This window comes from Dermacentor silvarum, chromosome 4, assembly GCF_013339745.2.
Source record: "Dermacentor silvarum isolate Dsil-2018 chromosome 4, BIME_Dsil_1.4, whole genome shotgun sequence".
Taxonomy (NCBI): Eukaryota; Metazoa; Arthropoda; class Arachnida; order Ixodida; family Ixodidae; genus Dermacentor; species Dermacentor silvarum.
The window spans coordinates 176,097,009-176,122,099 of record NC_051157.2 but is presented as its reverse complement, the minus strand read 5'-3'; the positions used below and the strand labels follow the sequence as shown (position 1 = coordinate 176,122,099).

General features: G+C 44.5%; 1 protein-coding gene across 3 annotated transcripts in view; it reads right to left on the bottom strand.

Moving 5' to 3' along the window:
- Positions 1-1,644: 1,644 nt before the first annotated feature.
- LOC119449057 (uncharacterized) overlaps positions 1,645-25,091 on the bottom strand; it is a 73,484-nt gene continuing 50,037 nt past the window's right edge. The window contains exons 3-9 of one of the 3 annotated variants that reach the window (XM_049666227.1): positions 21,048-21,151; positions 18,674-18,876; positions 12,555-12,723; positions 9,458-9,733; positions 5,716-5,857; positions 3,574-3,843; positions 1,645-1,791 (exon numbers count right to left, since the gene is read on the bottom strand). In XM_049666227.1, coding sequence (XP_049522184.1) covers positions 1,661-1,791; positions 3,574-3,843; positions 5,716-5,857; positions 9,458-9,733; positions 12,555-12,723; positions 18,674-18,876; positions 21,048-21,151 — 1,295 coding nt within the window. In that variant the 3' untranslated portion in view covers positions 1,645-1,660. The remainder of the gene's footprint in view (positions 1,792-3,573; positions 3,844-5,715; positions 5,858-9,457; positions 9,734-12,554; positions 12,724-18,673; positions 18,877-21,047; positions 21,152-25,091) is intronic. The other 2 variants (XM_049666226.1, XM_049666228.1) reach the window with 2 other exon arrangements.

The following is a 25,091-nucleotide window of genomic DNA, read 5'->3' as shown; positions in this document are numbered from 1 at the left end:
CAGTTCTACAGAAAGATGGAGGCGTTCAATGTACTTGGGTGCGAAACTACTTTCACAGCGAAATTAGACACCTAGTTATGCTCTGTGATGATGGAATTGTCAAAGTCTACTGATGTTTTTTTTTATGACACTAAAGCCCGGGATACATGGAGCGAACTTTCTCGACGAACTTCACGCGTCAAGTAACGACGCGGCGACACGACGCAGGATGTTTGCTGTGTTGCAATACATGCGGCGAACGCCGCCGCGCGTTGGCCGCCGTGTTGGCGGCGGTCCCGGCCGCCCGCTTCGAACTGAATTTGGCGTTGTCCTTGTAGAATTCACTTAGTTGGAAGCAAATGACTGCGTAAACGGCTTTCGCTTAGTCTCAGGCCGCTTCGACGACAGAGTATTATGGATAACCTTGAGTAGTTTTCGAGATCGCTTCTCGTTTCGAACGCGTCTAAGCCTAGCGAAAGAAATATCCGATGCCAACGCCATCTATCGGGGAAGTCGGGAGATAGGCATGACGACAGCATGTGGCCTCTGAGATCAGAAGATTTCTGTTGAAGGTTGTTGTAGAGAGCTTGCACTGCTTGTCTGTTTCCTCGCAGATCAGCGGATATGGGATGTACAAATACAACGCGATTCCTGAGAGATCATACTAGGAACTACTCAATCGGTGCAGAGACATGCAGACACGGCAACACCAACGCGATTGCAGACGACGCGAAAAGGCGCGCGCGCGCGAAACACCAGCATGCATTGCGACCGGAACTAGTGCCTCCTGATTGGCTGTCGTCCACCGCTGCGCGCTAGACGCTTCCGGCGGCGGCGTTCGCCCGACGAAAATGTTTGGACAGGCAGATCGGCTGCGGACGGCAAATTTCTTGACGCCGGCCGTCGGACGTTCGCCGCCCGACGAAGTTCTTCGCTCGGACGCCGGTTATTCGCTCCATGTATTCCGGCCTTAACGCGCACCGACAGTGAACGCTTCGGTGGTCTCAGCACTACGACGCCTCGATGCCAGCATTCGAAGGGACGCTGGCATCAAGAAGCACTACCAACGCCACCTAGGTGGCGTTCACCGTACTCAGCACAGCGGAGCGTGGCCTCCGCAATTAGCTCTGAAAATGTTTCTGAAGTTGATCGCGGAGGCTGTTCATTCGTCCATCGCGAAAAACGGCGGCCACGGCTGGTAATCTAACGATAATGTAACGTCATTAGCGCTTTGAAAATTTCCTATTTATGCGCTTTGAAACTTCCCTATGACGGACAGTTAAAATCAATAAAGTTATTTTCTCTTTTGAAAATACTGGCGAATGCATATCTATCTATGACACCTGTTGCCTCCAACACACGTTCGGCATCCAGAACAAATGTCAGAGGAATGCTGTGCGTTCCTCAGGCATAATTTTTGCACAAGTTCTATCTCGCTTATGCTGCTTGCCACAATTTTGTTCATTGAAACTGTCAGAAGCATTATTAAATTAGGATATATCGTAAAATGTTTGCATCAGTAATAGCTACATGGTAATATTTTGCAGGCATTAAAGGGAACGCGCCCTCAATCAGAGCAATAGTGATGGGCCAAGCATCATGAGTCCACTTCGTGTTCTGTTTCTTTAACATAGTAGTCCACGAAACGCAAACTGGCATTCCTACGCTGAAAACTTATTTATTAATTGCAACCACACTTTAGCAGCACCTTTTCCAAGAGTACTGTTCTGTTTATTTTTCCCGTTTCAGTCTTGGGCAAGAAGTCCAGGAAGAAGACTCCTCCATAAAGTTGCTTGTGGACAGCCAACTCTCCTGCGAACCGAGAACAATAGAGATTATCAAAAACACATGAACATCATAAACGAATATGGGCAAAAATATTGCAGACCCTTCAGTGTTATTAATGTACAATGATTTCCCATCACTGCTTACGACATTTCAAGCTCTTCTCAGGGCTTGCTAAAAACAGTCCAGTTCGTGGAGACGACTTGGACCCAATTTTTTAGAAAAAAGGATATAGTATGAGGTAGTTTATAAGGCATCGCATTCTTCAGCACCATGCGCACCAACATAGCTGCTGCTACATATGAAGGTTGGCGTCGCACATCAGGCGATTCGAGCATTGATGTGTTTTGCCATAAAAAGAGTGCTCAAAGAATTTTCAATCTCAAAGCCAGGCTACTCGCTGACGCTGCCGAAAGTGGCAAAAAACCTGATGACGTGAATGTAGTTCTCGTCATGACTTTTGACAGTGAGGACCGTCCACTTAGACCTTCCTTCAAAATTATTTCTCAAGCAGCATGAATGATTACGGTTTTTGTTCTTTTTTACAGTCAGTATAATGCGATGAACATAATAATGGTAGAGCTTTTCAGGACGTACCTGTGAAAAGCACTTGGCTCATGTGTGTAACAGAAGTGAACCTGCCACATGTCAATTGGTGGAGAAGTTAAGGACCGATATGTGAGGTGCATAACGTAAACAATTAAAAGGCCTCCACGAGCATGATATTGGTATGGGAGTTGACAATGTGCCTTGTGACTGCTTAGTAGGTTCAAGTTGACCATAACTTAATCACGGAACCATAAATGCCAATGCGTTTTATATATTGATTTATTTATAGTGATTCGTCTTTCGTGACGGACGGGTAGGTTTCCTCGTCGCTGGGTAGGCACAGAAATGATTATACCGGAGTCGCTAATTACGGTGTGCTTCATAACCGTAGCGTGGTCTTGGCACGTAAAATCAAAGAATTTATTCAATAATAAATCTAACTTATCATTTCTGTTACTAAAACTTTAAATGAAAAATTTGATGTCATTGTAAAATAACCTTACGATAACTAAATGAAAGCCCTTTCCTTCCAAAACACACTTGGAATATGATAAGCTGCGATACAAGAAGTTAGCTACAAATGCTTTCATGGTTGTCACCGAAGCGAGAAGGCTCCTTAATTTTGGATACGAGACAGATGCAAATGACAGGACAGGCCCAACGAACACCGAGCCATTTTCAATTCGAGTGCAGGTGATGCCCTCCAAGTCTGTAATAAAGTTAAAAGCAAGAGTGTTGTAAATTCCGACAATACAGCCTGGTTAGTGATGATGATGAAGATAATGTTTTCATGGTACTATAAATATTATATATAGAAAGACGCCATAGTACAATGTTTTCGACATGAAATTGAGCTGAAACAGGGCGACTAAAACAACGCGCGTGCTTTTGTTTTACGGGTTCCTAGTTCCCCCATGTGATGACGGGAACATATGCTTGTATAATAAGCAGCTCTAAGCATTTTGATCACTGTATTGATGGTAGGGCGAAGGTTCGCGGAATGATGTTGCAGAAACACGTTCTTCTTAAGGATCATTCATTCCACCAATTTTTCAGGCGACAAACTATTGTTCGGGCATACGTCTGACGTTCATTTAGGCACTTCGTAAAAAAAACATGCCGTTCTTTTCATCCACAAGGTGTCTTTTTAGAAATTTTCTCCGTCTTAGCTGCCGACCCCTTATAAGCCTAGACTATCACATAGCATATGACCTCAGTTATTACATATTGTTTATAAATGTTCCGGATACATAGCCATACCTGCGATGGTACTCTTAATCTTATTTGTCAGCTCAGAGGTGTTACAGGTTGTGGGCTTTTCCTTGAGTACAACAGCAGCAGCTGGTGCTTCTCCATACTGTGGGTGCGGTGTTCCGACCACTGCTACTTCCGCAATGTCTTCCGAGTGCTCCTGAAGAAGCAGTTGCTCGAGTTCAGCCGGGACAACCTGGTTGTCCATGCACTTGATTAACTCCTTCATTCTCTGGACGAAATATAAGCGCCCCTCTTCGTCATAGTAGCCAGCGTCTCCTGGAAAAAATAATTCAACAAAGATCGCGACACATGCTTACAGGCCGACAAGAATTCTTACGTGCGCAGTGGATAATTAAAAGAACGCATGTAAAAAGAAGCGCCCCCTCATAGAAACGTTATCCGTTCTGTTATTAGCTATTGTTTTCTGCCCTTGTTCACAACTGCGTGGACTATATCTGGGACAAAGCACCACGTTTGTTTTAGAGTCGCATGCTATATTCCTTCTGCATAGAGAAATATTTTAAAGGTTAAAGGAACAATAAAATTACAATTGCAAAGAACCTGTTTTTGAAGCGCAATTCGATTTTTGGAGCATAAAATATGCCTGGTAAGGGTGTCATGAATTTTTCATATAGTTCTCGTTCAACCATCGTATTAATGACTTCTAGCGAATGACGTCTGTTTGAAAAGCTATCTACGAGGAGATTCTGTTAAAGTTCTAACCAATTATCGTTTCTTCAGTGCAGCATATCTCCTCCAAAGGCTTGACAGCATGGCAGGGCTGGGCGTTATGATTGTTAAAGCGGTGCGAAAGACAGAGAGGGTCTGTGTGTGTCCCACGTCTGTGTCCGTGTCTTCCACGCTGCTTTACTATTGCTGATGTCCGCCCAATTATGGTAATCTTCTATTCTGGCTTCTCCTTGGTTAATAAAGCTGAAACGATTGTAACAGTACTGCTCACCAGAGAGATTGCGTTCTCTGCTCTCGGATGACAGCCTGCTGTCTCTGGATCGCCAAGCTATCGCGTCTCCACACGTCTCATAAGCCGTCGCTAATAACGGAAGACACCGTGGGCCCATCTTTCATGCTCGGACTCTTAAAGTCGGCGTGGCAAATGACGTAGAGAGAGAAGCGATAGGTGTGATAGTGCTATGTGGGATTCTGTTACAAATACTGCAAACAGTGAAGAGAGGGTGAAAAGACAACGAACGAACACGAGCGCTGACAGCCTACCCAGGGTTTATTTATTAAACGACATATACGATATATTAAACGATCCTGCTGAATCACAGGATCCAGCAGTGAAACAGTTTATAGAGTAGAAGCACATAGGAAGAAATAACGAGACTTTACTGACATTTCGGCCACCGCACTGGCCTTCATTGGAGGGTTACACACATGCAATGGCGGCGATATGTAAGGTGACAATGATGTATCATTGTACTTATCAATAAGTATTACACCACTGTTGCAGGCTTAAAAGCGAATTGATAAATACAAGTATTACACTGAAATACTGAATTTAGTACGTGCTGCTTCATGCCAATAATTAATCGTGAAGCTTAGCGTCGCGTAGTGACTGAGTTCATGAATGGCCCACTAGATTGCGCTGTAGTTCTTATTGTTTCTGAATTCGTGGTTCCACGCGAACCTTTGCAACTACAAAATGAACAAAAACATCAGGGAATAAAACTGGCACGTGTTTTTGTCATAGAGATAAATATAAGTTATCGTATATACGTATGGATATCGTATGTTAATGAGGCACTGAGGAATACCAGAAGCATCTTTTCATTCAGAACACCCGAAAATGACATAAGCTGAACATAAGTTTCATTCGTTATTAGCCATCGCCAAGCGATAATTTTTTTCTGAACGATATATATTTTAGATCACTGGTCTCCTTAAGGATGACATGAGAATACAGTGTTACGTAAATGTTTTGGTCAAGTCGACTTTAGTTGGCTTAGTGCCTAAAAAACCTGACCTAACCACAAATGTCTGAATACGAGCCAAGAGTCACATAAGCCATGAAAATAATAGCATTTCATTCCACTGGACCATTTATTAGCGAGGTCGTAGTTACATACATTATATGCCCACATGCATTGTTAGCGTTACTGCATAAAACAATCTGTCGCCACTCACCTGATCTGCACCAGCCATTTTTGAAGAACTCAGCTGTTTCCTTGGGTCGCTTGTAATAGCCGCGCATCACTGTCGGGATGCGGAAGCAAATCTCGCCAGTCTCATTCGGGCCCAGCTTAATTCGAGTCACAGGGTCTACAACCTGCACATGTCAGACAGCGTTTGTTTGAACCGATATGGCTATATTCTATCCATTGCTTCAGGAGACGGCAGGCGTGTTGTACTCTACACATATTTGCGCTATCGGTGGAAGCACAAGCGTGAGCACATTCTTCTATCATGCCGAGAGTTAAAATGACACAAATATTCCTACTCAAAACCTGCTGCACGACTCCGTTCACAATAATATCCTATTTTCTGAAGTTTCTTAAAGAACACGAGAACAAGAATGAGGTAAAGGATGCGGACGGTCTGCCAGCAACCTGTCACCAGCTCTGAAGCTTCTCTTGAGCTAATTGTAGGCGGCAAGAGAAGAAACGTGTAACCCAGGTTCATACACAGGAGATTTGCGGGCATTGCTGCCAATTTAGACGCTGCTATAAAAATTGAGAGTGTTCCGTACCCAGAACGTTGCCAAGGACTATTGGCAATCGAAAACTGAAGAAAACAGTGTTCGCTTGAAAACTCGTTGTCGTAAACATGAAAGCCGCTGTAATTAACGACAATAATACATCATTGCAACCATCATCAGAGAGCTTAAATCCACGGCATGGCGAAGATTTCTCCCATCGATCTGCAATTACCTGTGTCTTGCACTAGCTAATGACGTCGTATGTTTGCAAACTTCATAATGTCATCGCACCAATAATGCTCTGCCTACACAAGTGTGCTTCTCTTGTCTTCAGACCCATTCTACAGCTTTTATATAGCATGGGTTATCCGCGGCTTGCCGAGCTCATTTTCCCCTCCTATTTCAATTTCGCTACACCATAGGGTTATTGTCTCCAATCCATGCCGCTGTCTTCCTATCTTTAAGGTTATGTACGACAAACATGTTTCGCTCTATTACTATTACTCGCTCTATTACAGGCTTCGTTAACCTCCAAGTTTGTTCCTTATTTGTCAGTAATTGTACAATGCAATCACTCTACGAGTTTTTTTCAAAGTTAGCTGAAAGATGCTGGTCATGACTTGGTAACGCTTCTTGTATGCACTACAACTCATTTATTCTTCTGTAAATTTATCTGTGATGATCATATACACGTGAATATTTGGCCTAGATAAACATACTGTAGAAAAAATTCTACAGAATTACTACCAATGACCAATTTTCCTTTGTCGCCTTCTTATTGGACATTACCTTAGCCTCTTGTATATTCTTTTTCAACCCAACTTTAACATTTTTCTGGTTAAGACAACAATTAAACCTCTACTGAAAAAAAATGCATATTGAAAGAATTTCTGGAGTTATACGTGCCGAAACCATGATATGATTATGCGGCACGCCGTAGTGTGGGACATCGGGTTAATTTTGACCACCTGTTGTTGTTTAACATGCACGCAATGCACGGTACACGGGTGTTTTTTAATTCACCCCCGTTGAAATGCGGCCGCCACGGCCGGGATTTGATCCCCCAATATTCATCTTCATTCATTCATTTTATTTGGGCATTATGGTATATTTATTGCATGCACGAAATCTTCGGGCCACAGACTAAACGCCACAAAAGGTTTGACGGTGTATGTACCCGGTAATTGCACTTTGATAGGGGCAACAGGAAGCGTTCGTTATGCGACAAGCATACAATGACAAAAATATACATGTTAAATATAATAATAAAAATCTATCAACTAACACTAGAAAGGAAATCGACACTAAAGCTACCACCGCGGGTAAAACGCCGATCCAACGCCATCTTGAAATCTAATGCGGAGATTGCTTGACGAAGAAGTGTATCAGTGGTAACGTATGACACGCGCATGGCAAGGTCGCCTGTATGTGGCGTTTCTCTGGGTCAGAACACGATTGTCATGTTTGCTGCTGGTCGACGAAAAAATATTATGCGAAAAGTACAACATAATGCACACTGAATCCTTCCATTGCGTCTTTTCCTTGAGCCACTTGCTTAACATCGCCTGTCAACAGCATCAGGATGCCTACTTACTAGAAATAATCAAGCACCTGAAATCCTCTCCCAGCGACGCCTCTGTGCGCATGTTCACCCAGCAGGATGGTACCTTATTGACCCTTTACGCGGAGCAGTTTGTTTTAGAGAAACGAGATGGCGCTCACGACGGCGCGCCATACCTCTCCTCAGCGACCGCGCACGAATACCAAACCATTACCGCTTCTACCTTGCTTATGTGCGATCTGCTGTCGGAAATGCAACTGAGTTTTCGCTAACACACTGTGCTCCAATCATGCTAGATTGAATCATGTGGATTGAAGATGTGTGCAGTAGTTGGCTGAAAAAATAGTGATTGGCATGTTCAGGAATGGAATGAATCTGTGTGGCAAAGTTCGCGGACCGCTGCTGAAACTGTCCGAACGTGTTACCGGCACTACGTGATGTATGACTTTCCTCGAGGGTACAGAAATTTGCTCATCCGCCAGCCTTGTATCGCTAATCTTCAAAGAAAGGGCTTCATCCCCAGAACGTCGGCAAGAGTGAGTACCACTCGTTAAACAAGTACAAAGCGAGTAGCGACGCTTCCTGTCATAGTAAGTTTCGCGCACGTTATCTATACGCATCTGTCCCAAACGGCAGGAAAACCTACGCCCACTCTATCGCCGACGTATCAAGAATAAGTGAATGGGCGCACACTTAAATATATGCGAACTGTATACGCACTATAAATGACGGACTACACCTATGGCGCACGAATGGTCAAAGCTGAATGTTTCGGGACGGTCCACAAGAGTAAGCGAGTTACTAGCTGTAATATATATTTGCTACAAGGTATTACAATGTACAAAACAGCTATGTTTCAAGTCTTGTGCGCAGAAAGAACAAATATATCGGAACTGAGCACACCCGCGAGCGATTAGACAGAAAATAATCAGATAGTGGCCGCACCGAGGAACTTCATGGAGTCAGAAACTGACTAGCCACTGCTTCAAAATAATTGCCGAATAAACAACAAAGAGGAAAACATACTAATCCTGACTTAATTCATAATCGGAAAGCTTGGAATACGTATTTAGCCCCGCTTTTAGAACAAGCATAATATACGCTGCTTGCGCCGTTTGGACATAGCTTAATCATCTCCGAAAGCGCTTTTGCATGTTCTCCGAAGCTGTGATGAAAGCTTCGTGCCGTCCACCTAGTCACCGTCTACGATATCTCCGAAAACAGAGGTTTTCCAAGCCGCGCCGGCGTCATACACTTCCATTGCAAACAAGGAGGCAACGGAGGCAGTTGAGGCAAGAAATGGACGCGTCACCACGTGATCAAACATGGCAGCGCCCACGGGATCGCCGCGAAAAGGGTCAATATCGGCGTAACCTGTACCCTGACGGTCCTCACCTTCTGCTAGTTATACCAGCACACCTGCGCTCCACAGTTCTTTCCGAACTTCACGCAGCCCTAACAGAGGAGAAGTACAGGGAAAGGCAAGCTTCGCTTCATAATGCGACATGTGCGACGACAAAGCAAAACATTGTTTTCTTTGACACAGGCACTCGATCCACGTGCCTGCTTTACAAACGTATAGAATTATCATTTCCTCTCGTCTGTACAACCGGCAGTAGGTTCCATTCCTGGTATTAGAAATGCCCGGCGGAAATAATGCATCGAAATACCTTGATTTCAACCATCGCGGCGGGAAATCCCATGTCGGTTCCCCTGGCACCCCGCATGGAAGGTGAGCAGATGATGCCGCCGCTCTCCGTCATGACGTACATGATGACGACGCACTGAAGGTTAGCGAAAGCTTTGTACGCGGCGTCATACGTGGCCTGCGAAAGTGCGCCGCCAGCAACTCCCATGCGACGAATGCTTTCGAGCCGCTCTCCAGTACGCAGCATCTCCTCTGTCAGAGCATGAAGTCGGGTTGGGAATGAGAACATGGACGTGATCTGCGCAGGAAAAGTGCACGGTGACGACAGAAACTGAACCATCGCCACGAGATAAATTGCAGGGCTTTATGCACTGCAGCTCATGCTCAATGCAGGAAGACATAACTTATAAAACGAATTGGTAATCTACACGTTGTGTGCTTGCCGTTTGAAGACAACGCTCAAAACCGCCGGTCAATGCATTTACAGTGCAATGAAATGACTGAGTTTAAGGTTTAACTAACGTGAGACTACAAATAAAAAGCCTTTATTATCTCTATAAGAAAACATATTACTAGTAAGCATGGTTTCGGAATGGTGCTCGACGAAATGCATTGGCGTGCCAGTTACGATTGTTCTTCATTGCACAAAACAGCGTCCTCATGAAAAAAGTGAGTGGTAAAACAGTGCATTCCTATCCAAGTTTGACGGCGCATGTCTAGAAACCGGTGTCATCATCAGAATTCGTTTCAAGTGAATTTGCCTTGAAACCTGACTAGCTACATTTCGTAGAGCGAAATGCGTCTAGTAAGGAAAAAAATTAAACAGTTAATTATTTTCACTATGTTATTTATTCCATTAGGTAATTTGATTTCTCGTAGAAGTATTGACCGCTTAAACGAGTAATTTAGCACAAGAGTTAGAATTGTGCTATCTGCCACAGGCAAATTTTAACAATTGGGCGCAGCTTCAGAAAACACCCTATATAAGTTAAATGCTTGCGTCGCGGATACTTTTTAAGCGGTAACCACCAGACCTTGAGAGCACGTTTGAAACAGTTCCCGTTGTGGAGTGGAATACAGCTTACAGTCACGTGTACCTTAAGTAACATGTGCCGTTTACGAAAAGAATAGTGCAAAGGTTCTGAATGCTCTTCCTGTGTATTGAAACACCTGTTCTTTCAGCGCCAACATCGTGAGACTTCCGCTCTTCGTTTTTTTGCGCTATACATAGACAGTAGACGACCGCGTTCTGTATAGAAGAGTGTTGCTCTCCCTTATATACCCAGCATCTTCAGCATAATAAAAGTCGAGGATACGTGCAGGTTGAAAAATAACAGAATGGAAGCTTTAGTCTGCGAAAGAATACTGTTAGACGCAGTTTACAAAAAGTTATGTTTTCTGTGGACGAGATATTATTGACGAATAAAAGTAAAAGTAAGAAAATGTCATAGAATAAGTCTCACCGAGTACAATTTGTGCCCGAGCTTTCTTGTTGGTAAACATTTGAAAGCGTAGGACTCAAATTCGTGCGATTGATACTTCCGGGGATTCCGGTAATCCCTAATTTTTATTAAAACTGGCCAGCTTCGAGGAGTGGACCCGTCCCTCGGCGATGCCCGACAGTGTCCTGCGAGCGCTGTTCGCCTTTGCTGCGGAATTGGGAATTCTCCGCCTGGTGTAACTATGCGGGGAGGAATTCCTCGGTGGCTGGCACGGTCCTCATCTCCCAATTACCCAACTCCATTATCCTTATTAGGCCGATGGGCCATCCCTCTCTAAATAAAGCTTTACCATACCATACCATATAAAACCAACAAATACCAAGCGGGGCAGCGGAACTGCAATGATGGCCCTGAAAATATCTACAAATCCTATCGTTATTTCACAATGTTAGATCTAATGACCAATACCGTATTTCCTCGAATGTAGTTCTCGAGAGAAAGAGAAAAAAACTAAATTGTACGAAAGGCAGAGAAGTCGGCCTGAGGTACATTCCTCTAGTAAGCTACCCGGAGCTATGAAAGGGGGCAATAAAAGAAAGTGCAACGTGGTGGGTGAAGGTCATCGATACATTTTAACAAATATAATGCACGAAACTTAGGGGTAGGCTCCAATATGACTGTGCGGCGCGGCTTTGTTGCAGCCCCTGGACGCTGCCAACCGCACAAAAGCCACAGGTGCGAGGTTAAAGAGGCTGCTGCTTTACACGAGGAAACACAGAGAAGCGGGATTGTTCTAAACTACGGTGATCATGCTACTCCGAACAAGTTGAGACACCAGTCTGTTCCGACATGCCTTTTCAGCTTTGTCAGGTAATTAACTGGGTCGCGATGACAAGGGACAAAATTTCAGCCGATGTTATTATGGGAGCTTTGTAAAAATGCAACTTCTCGACGATTTTGCATGTGCTTTTTCGTAATAGAATGCACTTTTTCGTTCACTTTACATTTGAGCAAATGATTTTTTTACGTTACAAATTTAGGGAGGGAGCCTAGAATTGAGCCTGGGTGGAATTCGAATCAGCACGTCATGGCAATTTGTACACATTTAGAAAAAAAAACCTTCGAAAGTACTCACGTTATTACTTAACCTGGGTGCTATTGCTTCATTGAGTCATAAGCGACCACTTTTGCAAATCTCGGGGAGCATTTTATTTCGAAATACACCATTTCTCTCTCTGTGTGTGTTTCTCTAAGAGCAGCGAGTTTCCGTTTCATAGGTTAGTTTTGTGGCCCAGTGTTAGTTTTGGTGTGTTTCGGTGGAGGAGTAATTCGGCTTTTTAGGTCATCCGAAGAAATCCCTATAGAGATGTGAGCGTTTTACTCCAGATCTTCTACTACCGTTCACAACAAGCTCGTTTTCACGTTTAATAACTCTCAGCAATAGAATATCCTCGGGTGTCCGAGCAAAATGTGGCTGTCCTTCACTTAATTCATTTATGGCTAAAATAAGACGTGCTCAAAATGCTGTTCGCCACGTTTTTCTCGCGTATTCGAGATTGATTGAGCAATTATTATTTGAATTATCGACACTCCTGCGGAAACGAGAACACGTTCATGCGCGGGATCACTTTAGTTAGGTCAATAAGGGATATTTTTTTCACCTGATAAAGTACTTACATTGTGCTCTTTGACAAGTTTAGCCATCTCCTGCAAGCTGAGACCTGGCTGTGTGAGGACACAGACTGATCCGTCTAGCACAGCCATCAAGCCGAGCAGCAATCCAGATGCGTGGGTGATGGGAGCTGAAGCGAGCACAGTATCGCTTTCGTCGGATGACGTGCACGGTCTGAAAAGTAATATGGTTCGTTTTCCTAAGTTGCCCGGCTTGTCCTCGCCAATTTATCACATTGGCATGAAATAAACTGACGGATTGTTGTCTACACTTTCGTACCTTGGTGCACAGTCACATGCCACCTTATATGTTTAACTGTACGAATGTGGCCGCCTTACTGACACGATACAGTAATTATAAGTAATTGCATATGGTAGGAGAAGTGGCTAAATAGTTTGGGTATGGTAGTAGCCGTACCAACAACAAAACAAAAATTGTACCTTTCAAGAGGAGTTGGGTGGTTGGATATTCGCCCGGACCCTAAGCTAAATACACAGCATGGTCCCTTACTCCTCATTGCTGTCTTATACATCAAGGCAAGCCGCCTTGGAGTATCAATGTGGCAGCAAACAAATCAACGTGTTCGCAAACAAATGCAAGTTTCCCGCCAGAACTCCACTTTGCAGTACCTTCGCGCCAAATCTCATTGCCTGCTGCCGTCATGCGCCAAAATTCCCCAAGTGACCTGTCAAAAACGGGAACTCGCAGTACGAGTCAAAATCAAAAGCGAGCCAGTTAAGCCATGGCGGGGAAGCTCAGGCAAACGTTATAAAACTGGCACTATTCTGCTCCGCAAACATCCAGCACCATGAAGAGACATCACAGAACGCGTGGATACATGAGATCGAGCCTTGACTTTCGCCCAATTAGCAAAGAGAATATCAATGATGGTTTGGGGGGACTTCAGAGTTTGCCAATACTGCCTAAGCAAGTAAGGATCGCTAGAAGGAAGAGGTTAAAGAAATACATGCACATTGAATGCGCATGTTTGGAATGTATGCAAGGCGAAGCGTTAGTAAAGCCGTTAATAAATGCAGCACAAGTAACGTCCCTGCCCGTTACCACAACACTGGCGAGTGGCAAAGGGCTTTCGTCCAACCTATGTTTCCGCTGCTGTCGCTTTCCTCACATTGCGTTCCTATGCCGCAGCCGCTGACCGTTACCATCCCATTGGAGCTCCAAGATTGTCCCTCGTCCACAGAACAGATCTCGTCAGTTTTCTTTCCGTCCGAAACCGCAATGCACGTGCCTCTTTCCACCAACCACTAACTCCGCTAACCGTGTGCCGACACCGCGAAGACAATGGTCTCCTTCGCCGCTAGCCCGTCGGACCTTGTCCCCGTTTTACTGTAATAATAATAATAATAATCTTTATTTTCATCAGTTCACTGACAGGAAAGCTGCGGGTAAAAGCTGCTCTTTGTAGAGGCAGCTTGACAAGAGCCCGCAGCTACCTTTGTGTAGTACATACAGCAGTGGCAAGAAGCATAGCACACTTTAGTCAAACAAAAACAAAAAGACATACATAGCAGTAACGCAACTTATATTCCTAACATATGTAGCTCACGTAGCTTAGGCAGTGTACACTTGTAGGGATCAACACAGGCTTTTACATATTTGTTAAGTAGTTTGGGAAGAATGTACGATAGTTTACCTTCTGAGTAATTTGTTCTGGGTGTTTTTACTTTCCACGTCTCTTTACTTCGTGTGTCAAGCGATGTAACGTTTTGCTGTAGGTTGGAAAGGTCATGTAAAAATGTCTATTTTCTTTGACTTCGCGTCTGATTGCTACAGTCAATTTAAATGCATACATGTTATGAACGGGTAATATCCCAGCCTGCTCAAACAAGCCGCGCGTGTGGGCATCATACGGCAAATTGAAAAGTATTCTTATGTATTTCTTCTGCATCAAGTATAACTTTTGTAGGTTTGTGTAAGTTGTAGTGCCCCATACCAAAAAACAATAGGTAAGGTGTGAATAAAAAAGTGATTTATACAGTTAAAGCTTTACATTATATGGTAACACTGTTTTGCAACGGTGTACCATGCCCACAACGCGCGATAACTGTTCCAACACGCCGTTGACATGTTCGTTCCAAAGCATATTACTTGAAAATGTGACTCCTATAATTTTTATATGATTTACTAACTCTATTTCGGTATCGCCGTACACAAGATGTAAATTATCGTTTGCCGGTTTGTTCTTTGGTCTGAATAGTACCGCCTTTGTTTTACGAGTGTTTATACCTAAATTATTGGAACATGACCATATTTTTAGTTGTGCAAGAATCTGGTTCATCTTTTGTTGAAGTATTTCGCTATTTGCAGCAGAAATAAATATGCTGACATCATCAGCATATAGAACATACATAGCATCAGGATAAATGCGTATTAAATCGTTTATAAAGGCAATGAACAGAAGAGGACCAAGGATGCGTCCCTGTGGCACACCTTTAGTTATTGGCTTTAACGTCGAATAGTTACGATTTATTTCAACTACCTGTTTCCGATGTTTCAAATAACTTTTAAACAAGTCCTACGCATGACCACGAATTCCATAGCAGTGTAGCTTTTTAAATAATGTAGAGTGTTGAATGTTATCGAAAGCTTTGCTAAAGTCCACGTACAATCCCAAGACGACATGTCTTTTTTCAAATTGAGACAAAATGAATTCCTTTTGTTCCAGTAATGCCATTTCTGTGGACCGGTGTTTTCTAAAACCAAACTGAGTAGGTGAGATTACATTGTGATTTTCGAAGAATTGGTATAGCTGACGGTGCATAAGCTTTTCTAATCCTTTGGAAAATATTGATAGAATAGATATGGGCCTATAGTTTCGTACATCATTTTTGTCACCTTTTGTCACATTTTTGTCACTTTCGCTATCTGCATTCTTTCGGGGAAGACTGCGTTCGACAAACAAAGATTGAATATATGAGTAATACAAGGCACAAGTATATCCAGCACATATTTGATAGGCCCGATTTTTATGCCATCAATATCACGAGAGGAACTATTTTTAAGTTGAGAAAATACTGAATAAACATCTTGTTCTGAAACAGGCTTTAAAAACATAGAGGATGAATTTGGATCAGGAAGAAATTGAAATTGAATTTTGAACGCCGCTACTTTCCGTGCAACTAGTAAAAACAGCTCCCGGAGGTGATTGACATGGTCTGCTAATCATTTCTTTACTGTACCTACCCAACTCAACGTTCGTGGAGATGGTGTTTCAGATACGATACTCGTGGACACCGGAACACAGATTTCAGTAATGAGCACTGATCTGTGTCATCGGCTCCTAAAATTTCCTTCACAACTGCACAACACACACTGCGTGCCGCCGACGGAAGTTGAGCCGCCGTTCTTGGTGTCTGCACCCTCCGTGTAACATAGCCTGCCACCAGAACAGTGCTTAGTTGCTGTGCTCAACCAGCGCACTTCAGTTTGTACTTATTCTCTTGTTACTCGTGTCCCCGATCCACCGAGCCGACTATGCTTTCTAGAGTTCGTCCACCTGCCGCCTCATGGCCGCTACGGCTGTCGGTTCCACGATCACAGTTCTAGCTCCAGACGGCATGGATTTTTAAAGACGATAGTCTTTCTTGGGGAACTTAAACGCTGAAAATTTGGTCTGTCTGTCTGTCTGTCTGTCACCCGATTCAGCCACCCGGCCAAAGTTGGACCACTTGCTTACCGCCCACACTACTTAAACTGGTACGGCTGTTCATACTTGTGAACGTTATCGATCACAAAGCAAATATTACGCATATCTGAGGCGCAACATCACTAGGTAAGTATTAGGAGGTGTGTTCCTTTAATAAAAAATACATAGATACGTAACTCTAAACACCTTAGTTTCTTAAGCTGCGCTGAAAATGCCATGCTATGCGCGCCGACGAACGACGTTCCCCGACTGCGCGCCGACGAGCGCCCTCTGCCATGGAGGAAGGAAATCCTCTGCACAAGCTCATGTTTCCCGATGTATTGCCAGATGGCGTCCATGTCTCACGCAGCGCCCCCTCAATTTTATCAATGCCAGCCAGATGCGGCCGATTCAACATAAACGAAGCGCTGTCTGAGGCAGGGCAAAACATAAATGGCCGCTTGATGAAATAATGCGGTAAAATGAAATCTGTTCAAACAAACCTCCATTGCATTTATCATGCCAGGACGGAAATGGTACGAAAACTGCATCACGGGTGGCCGCGGATCAGACCAGCAATCATGTAGTACGGCCGGCAGAAGAGTATCGTCTTTCGACGACACTTGCAGCGAAGCACGCAGATACGCGGCAATTTTTTATCTCCAGTTCTTAAGGGAGCATGGCGAGGCGGAAAATTAAGTTTTGAGTTGTTGCACGGATAGTTATAAAAGTTTACAGGATTATGTATCTTCTTGTTTTATGTACATATTCTACATTTCATTTATACAGATCAAATAGACAAGAAGACATGCCTGCCATAGGAAAATTATCATTTCAGAAATAATGAAGACACACTGATCGTTTATGTTAGATACCTTCTAAGTGGACCATGATGAAGGACAAGGCTGGTCGGTGGTTTTCATTGTATTTCTGTAGCAATGTCACCAATTTCAGGCTAAGTTCAATTTTTTGTTGTCATTATATGTCGGATATGCAATAATTTTCTGGTTTTCATAAATCATTACAAATATGAAACACGTACCCCTCATCTTGTTCCTCACAGATTTCAGTCCTGGAACTACATTGAAAGCAGGTTTTGGTGATTCAGTTTGAAAATGATTGCTTTCCTAAATGTTCTGCCAATTGAGAAAACTGAGCTCAAAGATTTCGAACGCGCTATTTCAATTTAAGACAAAAAAAGATTATTCATTGCGCCCGACTCCACTAGTGAGCTCTCCTCTTCAATTCAAACCTGCTCTGACGCAATTGGTTCAAGTCATCCTCGCTTTATTTTTTTTCGGATTTAAAGCATTATTTGGCGCCCTTGTCTGCGCTCGCAGACAAGGACGCCACAGCCACAATAATGTCTTTCATTCTTAGTGTTTACTTGGCGGTATGCTGTACTCTACATTGATGATTATAAAGCGCGAAAACAAGCTTTACAACGGCGGCATTGACTCTGTGTTCGCTTTCTCTCCTGCTCTGCTGCCGCGCTTGAATGCAGTATTCATGGGCGCTCTCAACGGCGAGCGCGCGCCACCGTCACCGGAAAAGAATTCATTTTCTTTTCTACGCCGCAGATTGGAACCAAACGTAGTGATGACCTTCACGCGTCTATGAATTCAAAATAAACAAAATTAGAAAATGGTTTGTTCTGCCTAAAATCGCGATTTTAGCCTTTCATCCCCCCTGACATCGTTTTCACAAACTGTGTAACTCCTTCGCAGACCATCGATACCTACAGCGAAAACGAAGTTTGTCTTCCCGCGCTGACCTTTGCTTTTTCCGCTCGAGCGCTCTCAACAAGAATCACTATGGACACGCAGTCTCCGATCGACAACTGTCGCAATTCTGAGTGTGAATTTAACGCCCCTTTATGCTCCTCGATTTCATTGAGTTTCCCGAACCGTACTGCGACAAATTTGATATGATAGTCCCGACCTGTCACGAACCGGAACGAAAACTGTTTGTCACCTCCTGATCTCTTTTCATGATATCCTAGGCTTCGATAACCACCCACTTTCTCAGGCTAAAGTTGCCGCGTAAACACCGGTGACTCAAGTTCTATCCGTCAGTGTGCCCACACAGAGAAGCTGAAAGACGAGTGTAATTGCTGTGTCCTGTGTCATTCTCACGGCGAAGGAAAAAATATATCTCAGTGGTCAGCAATACTACGGGGTGCAACATGACCCTACATTGGTTTCATCCGGCGTCAATCAGTTTGAACACAGCCGCAGAACATGGCTGGCTCTTGGCTAGAAGACACCTTAGTTGCGACTGCGGTTTGTGAAGACACAGAGAGAGATGTGCATAAGGTTTTCAAATTCACTTTCTTTATTTCTAAGCGTTAATATGTCTGCCTAGGTGCTAGCTACGCGAATGTCTAACCACGGCCTGTCGGAACTTTACCAGCACATCGGCCACGCACATGCAACGCCACGAACCTTAACCCTTATGACAGTAAATAAACTTGGGTACTTAGAAATGTAGTAGTTGGCGACGAAGCTGTAGTGAGTGATCTCCACGCCCTTCGGAAGTCCCGTGGTCCCCGACGTGTAAACGATGACGATGACTGCTTCACGAGGATCTTCGACAGGACACCCTCTGAAGTCAGATTTGTCCAGGTCCTTGAAGGAAGTCGCAGAAATAAATCCGTCCACACAGCCCATTGCGAATAGCCGCTGCATAAATTATAGGTTTGAATTAAACAATCTGCGGGTCAGTGCGAATGTGTGGGTTTGTTTTTCGGTGCATAAGTATCAGAGAAGCATCACGTGTAGCACGAAACATTCTTAGGAAGTATCGTTCCCTACAGTAAGAACTGGAAAGTGTGGCGCGATACTGAAAAAATTCTAGGACACTTAAGCTTCGCCTTCAAGAATAGAACGTGATAGCGTTATCGGGACCCGTTCGCATCGCAACGTTCGCATACGGCAAGTAGGCTTCATTCACTGTAACACAGAGTGTGGGAAAGCCAGCTTACAAAGACCAAGCTTACGCCGATCCCCTTAAAGTCGGCTTCACTTTAAACAGAAATGCAGTGCTGGGAAGACGTTCTTCCAGGAGCAATATAAGTCGTCTTGTATTAAAATGTGAAGGCCCTAGGGCTTTTTTACATTACTTTATTATTTGTTTGCTATTACCCCACACGCGCGTGTGTCCAAAACGCATTTGGCAGTCAAAGTCCTCATTTGACCTGCCGTAGAGAGCCTAAATGCAACGCTGTTGTGCGTTGCATGTAGGCTCTCTAACCTGCCGAGGATGCCAGCGCCATCTGTACAAGATTTTTTCATGTTGGCTTCCCGAGTGAGCCGGTGTTATGGTACAAATGCTGGCAAAAGAGGTTTGTGTTTGAGTTTTCTGGTAACAGAATTATGTTTTCTCATACACTCATATAAGATTCCGGCGGCGCCATCATTCCTGTAGGTTGTGCTTAAGTTGTACTTAACCATTTTTCTGACGGATTTCACTGTGAGATTCAGCAACAATGGGGACGAATTACAACAAATGAATGAAGACCTTAACAGAGAAAAAGTAAGAGTTGGCTTGAAGATTAATATGCAGAAAACAAAGGTAATGTTCAATGGCATGGCAAGGAAACAAGAATTCAGGATCGCCACTCAGCCTCTAGAGTCTCTAAAGAAATACGTTTATCTAGGTCAATTACTCATACGCGACCCTGATTATGATAAGGAAATTTACAGAAGAATAAAACTTGCATTGGAGTTGGAGCATTGCCAAATCTAGTCTGCGACCTTACCACTGTCGTTAAAAATGAAAGTGTAAGTCAAATGAAAGTGTAAGCGGTGCTAACAGGTGGGGCAGAAACTTGGAGGTTAACAAAGAAGCTCGAGAACAAGTTAAGAACCGCACAATGAGCGATGGGACGAAAAATGTTAGGCCTAACGTTAAGAGACCGGGAGAGAGTGGCGTGGATCAGAGAGCAAATGGGGATAGCCGATATTCTAGTTGACATAAAGAGAAACAAATGCAACTGGGCAGGCCATGTAATGCGTAGGGTATATAGCCGCTGGAGCATTAGAGTTACAGAATGGATGCCAAGAGAAGGAAAGCGCAGTCAAGGATGGCAGAAAACTAGATGGGGCGATGAAGTTAGGAAATTTGCAGGGCGAAGTTGGAATCAGTTAGAGCAAGACAGGGGTAATTGGAGATCGCAGGACAGGCCGTCGTCCTGCAGTGGGCATAAATATAGGCTGATGCTAATGATTGCCCCTGTTGGCGCATGCGCCCGTGGTCTAAGGTAGAACATCGGGCTGCTTTGCCAGGAGTCCTCTGTTAGAATCCTGCCGTCGGACACACACACACACACACACACACACACACACACACATATATATATATATATATATATATATATATATATATATATATATAATATATATATAGAGAGAGAGACAGATAGAGAAATCGATACAGCCTTGATGAAGGCCTCACCCAGGCCGACATGTCGAAATTAAAGGTTTCTTTGTCCACGTGTGCCTGCATCTCTGTCAACATATTAAGCGCCAGATCAGAACTTCTGCCTTCCTTATATATATATATAGATATATATATCTGTCCCTCTCTGTCTCTCTCTCTTATATGTATATATATATATATATATATATATAAAGAGAGAGAGACAGAGAAGGGCAGAGAGATAGAACATCACGGCAACCACGGGTCCCAGTAGCACATACCGGCCCACATTTGCAAGGCCGCACTATGTCCGGGATCGGCCCACGTTAAGATGCTAGAAACATACCCCACAAGGAAAAGTGGCAGTAACTCGCTAAGAAAGGCGATCTTTAAAAACACTCGGTGAAACATTTTGTGTCTTCTATCTGCATACCTTGAGTTTGAGGTTTGAAGTTGCCTTCTTGACTTTTTCACTCAATTCAACATCTGTGAGAACGTGCGTGCTATCGCTGTCGATGATCTGGCCACGCAGTTCCCCTGCACAAAGCAATGGATCCCAAATTATACAATGAAAAAAAAAACTAGGTTTGTGTGAGAGCACTGCTTAAGCGAAAAGTGTTTATGGTGGGGTTGTTTATATCTTACGAGAGACTTCCCCACAACCCATGGACCACAAAATGTGCAGTGTCCTAATGCCCATAAAAAAAGGAAAACATTGGACTAGGTCATTGACTGGTGTCTTTCGTGAATTTTTACTTTTACCTTACGGAGTGCATTTTCTGAATGTAACTGCATTTTGGCAAGTTTTGTGACACATTACCAAAAGGCGTTACCACCGTTTGAGTTAATATAATAATTTGCAAAGCAACGCTCTCTTGTTACTAAATAATAAAAATATTGTCCTCCTTCTTAAAACGGAATATTTTGCCATAACAAAATATGATGTCGGTAGTTTCTTTACCGTTGACAGCGCATTCGCTGTAATCGAGAGTCGTGATAAACGTCAGTAATCTTTTTTTAATTGTTGAATGCGCCATATTGCGTGCTCTAAATGTAGGTAGCTGTCGTATCATCAGAGTGACTGAAATTGTAGAGCTATTCAACAAGTACCGAAAGTACCGAAACCAGTTACCAAAAAATGTCACAGTTTCGCCCTAAGGGCGAAGCGATGAATGCGATAGCAACACAGCAATGTCATACGAAGTAAGGTGAGCGGCTTTGGTAGCAATATGAATTGTAGTAAACATGAGCTGATTAAGTAAGCAGGTGTGCTGCGGCGCAAGTAGACCGACATGAAGAGAGACTCGATGACCACGAGAAGGCGCGTGTGAAACGGTGGTGTTGATGAGAAGCGCTTCCCGTGGGCAGCGCGTGCGAAGGGACACACATGTAGCGCTGCACTGCCGACCCGGGCAGCATTGCATGTGTAGCGTGCGTTGGAAAATGTGGCCCGACTATTACTAACTGATTGAACAAGCGTGGTGTGAGCGCGCACAAACAAACATGAATAGATCACACTGAATGATTGCAGACAACGACTGTCAAAACGCTGGCAGCAAGCGCATATATACGCCGCAGCAGCAGGCGAAGGTACGTGCGGTCTATCGCTTCAACGGAAACTGAGCAGCGAATGGACGGCGCATAAAGGTCAGAGCCGTGTGGAGATAAGAGACGGTGCGGTCGAACGAACGACGAGCGCGGTTGTTGGCAGCTTAGAAGTGCGTCCTCCCCCCCCCCCCCCCCCCGCTCCTTCCGGCGCTGGCTTCCCGCTTCCTTGCTTGCGCGTGGGAGAGATAAGAGACTGTGCGGACGAGCGACGAGCGCGGTTGTTGGCAGAGAAGTGCCCCCCCCCCCCCCCCCCTGCTCCCTCCGATTGAGTGCGTTCGCTCTCCGTGATAGCGCGCGTCCCCGCACGCTGCCTCTGGGCCATACGGCGCGCGGCGAAGATTTTATCTATACGAAACCTCACGGCGACGGCGACGGCGACAACGACGGCGACGGCGACGGCAGAAATCCGGTTGAAGTGTCCATATAATTGCTATCGCAATAAAATATGCACTTCCGCGAGTCTAGGGCATACCATTGCGTTATTCCTGCGGCGTTTATTTTGGCGACTACACAACATTCTTTGTTGCCGCAGTATGCTCATGCTCGTTCACTATTCTAAAAAACAGTTAACGAGTCTCGGCAAAAAAGTTGTAGCAAAGCCTACCCCACGATTACAGAAACGATACACCACATTATAGCGGTTCACCAAGTTGTAGCGGTTACTTTAAGAATTCCTTCCTTCAGCTGCATGCGACATTGACTGCCTCCAGTATCTGCCTATTTGTTATGTCACTTCTTGCCAAGGTCTCGATGAGCATGTAGGCTAACGACGACTGTATCATAACAATGAAGAAGTGACGTTGATAAAATGACCAAGGAGTGACGTCGATGAAAAGACAAAGGCTGCATAGGAATAATGGTATTGTCGATTTTAATAAACAATACCACCAATGACATATTGTATTATGATGGAGTTGATTATTCTGAAATGACGACCTTGGTATAAAGACACCAGTGTCATGATGACGGCGGCTTGAGGACAATAGGTTGACAAGTGTATGACGATGACTGTATCAGGAAGGCTCTATGAAGACGAAGGCGTAAAGACGACGTTCTGACGGCAGTCTGATGACGAAACTAGATTAACATAATGGAACAACCACGAGGGAATGACGGCGGCGCATTATTCCCATAACAATAGCGGCTAAAAACCAAAATGTAATGACAATAGCATGATGAACCACACAATGGCGAAGATCTGATGATGTTTTTGCAACGACGAAGGAGGTATCACGATGATAGCTTGACGAAAATTGAAGGACGTCTGTGATCTGATGACAATGGTAAGACGACAGAGGCACGACGACGGCATGACGAGAGTCAGGTGAAGTTAGAATGATGATGATGCCACAAACACGGCGGCATCACAACGACGGTTTGACAATGAATGCCTAACGAGTAAATGTATGACCACGATTGTATGACGATAGCCGGAAAACGAAGCTAGAATGGCGATGATGCAGCGACCACGATGACAAAGCGACTATGAGCACAATGTTACTGGCAGGAGCTTGTATTGTACAACTTGAGCGAATGGGCTGGCCTAAGAGAGAGAGAGAGAGAAAGGGAAGGAGAGACAGGGATGCTAGCCAGTGTAAATAGCGACTGGTTACCCTGTGCTGGGGAAAGGGCTAAAGGGAATAAAAGGTTATAGAAGAAGACAATAAAAAAATAAAGTGAGAAAAATTTACACAATAACGCGATGCTATGCGCTGCAACTTTCAAATCTGGACGCACAATTCACAAGCCCTTAGGAATTTGAGCAGAACACTCAAGACATCGAGTGCAGAAACCCATCTGGACCATTGTCCCAGAACGTCTTCCTCTGTCAAGAGGCGATCGTCCAGTCTTTCGAACGTGGTCGCGAGCACTTTTCTTGCCAAGATGTAACGGGGACAGTCACAGAGGATGTGCTTGATCTTATCCTCGTAGCCACAGTTGTCGCAAGCAACTCGGTCATCCAAATGCGGAATAAATAGGCGTTCGTCAATGCCACGCCGAGCCACAGGCGACACAGAAGCGTTAGTTCTGTTCGTGGTATCCCTCATCGAAGACGGATTTGCGGACGTGGATCGAATCTGTGGAGAGAGAGAAAATAAACTTTATTCAAAAAAGCACGCGAGCGTAGGTAGCTCCTCCGCTCTGCAGTGGGTGGTCCCCTCAGTCCAGGAATCAAGCGGCCTTAGCTGCCCTTCTCGCTCGGTTGACCAGGTTGAGCTGGTCCGTCAAGTCGGAGCTGGACAGCGCTGCCTCCCATTGCCGTGTGCTGCGGTGTATTAGGGGTGTGAGTTGTGCTGTGTTTGCGCAAGCCCATACCATGTGGTAAAGCGTTGCACATTCATCGCAGTGTGGACATTTATAGGAATACAGCGCATTGCGTGGTAAAGACTCAAATGTGGATATGTGTTTGTTTGGAGTTTTCGCCATATTACGGCTTCCTCTCGCGTCAGAGCATTACGCGGTGGGGGTAGTGTTCTTCGTGAAAGGCGATAGTGTTGTAGGATGTGCGTGTAGGTTAATGGTATGCGCTCTGGTTGGAACTGCTCGGCGCGGTCATCTCGCGGCTCCCGGTGTGCATAAGCTCGGGCGTAGGCGTGGGCCTGCTGATTGCCGGTATATCTATGGAGACGTGTACTGCTGAATTCACTGGTGCTCCACAGAGTCTGTCTAAGCTCGCGTGCGAGAGAGCGAAGTCTTGTGGCTGCATGTGTTCTTGATAGTGGTATTGATTGATATGGGCACCGTCGTGGGCCGATCGGGCAGCGTCATCTGCCCCACGATTTCCGGAAATTCCGCAACGACCCGGAATCCACTGATAGACGATGTGCGCCTAGTCGATTACGTGATGGTGAAGTTGCCGGATGTCTGC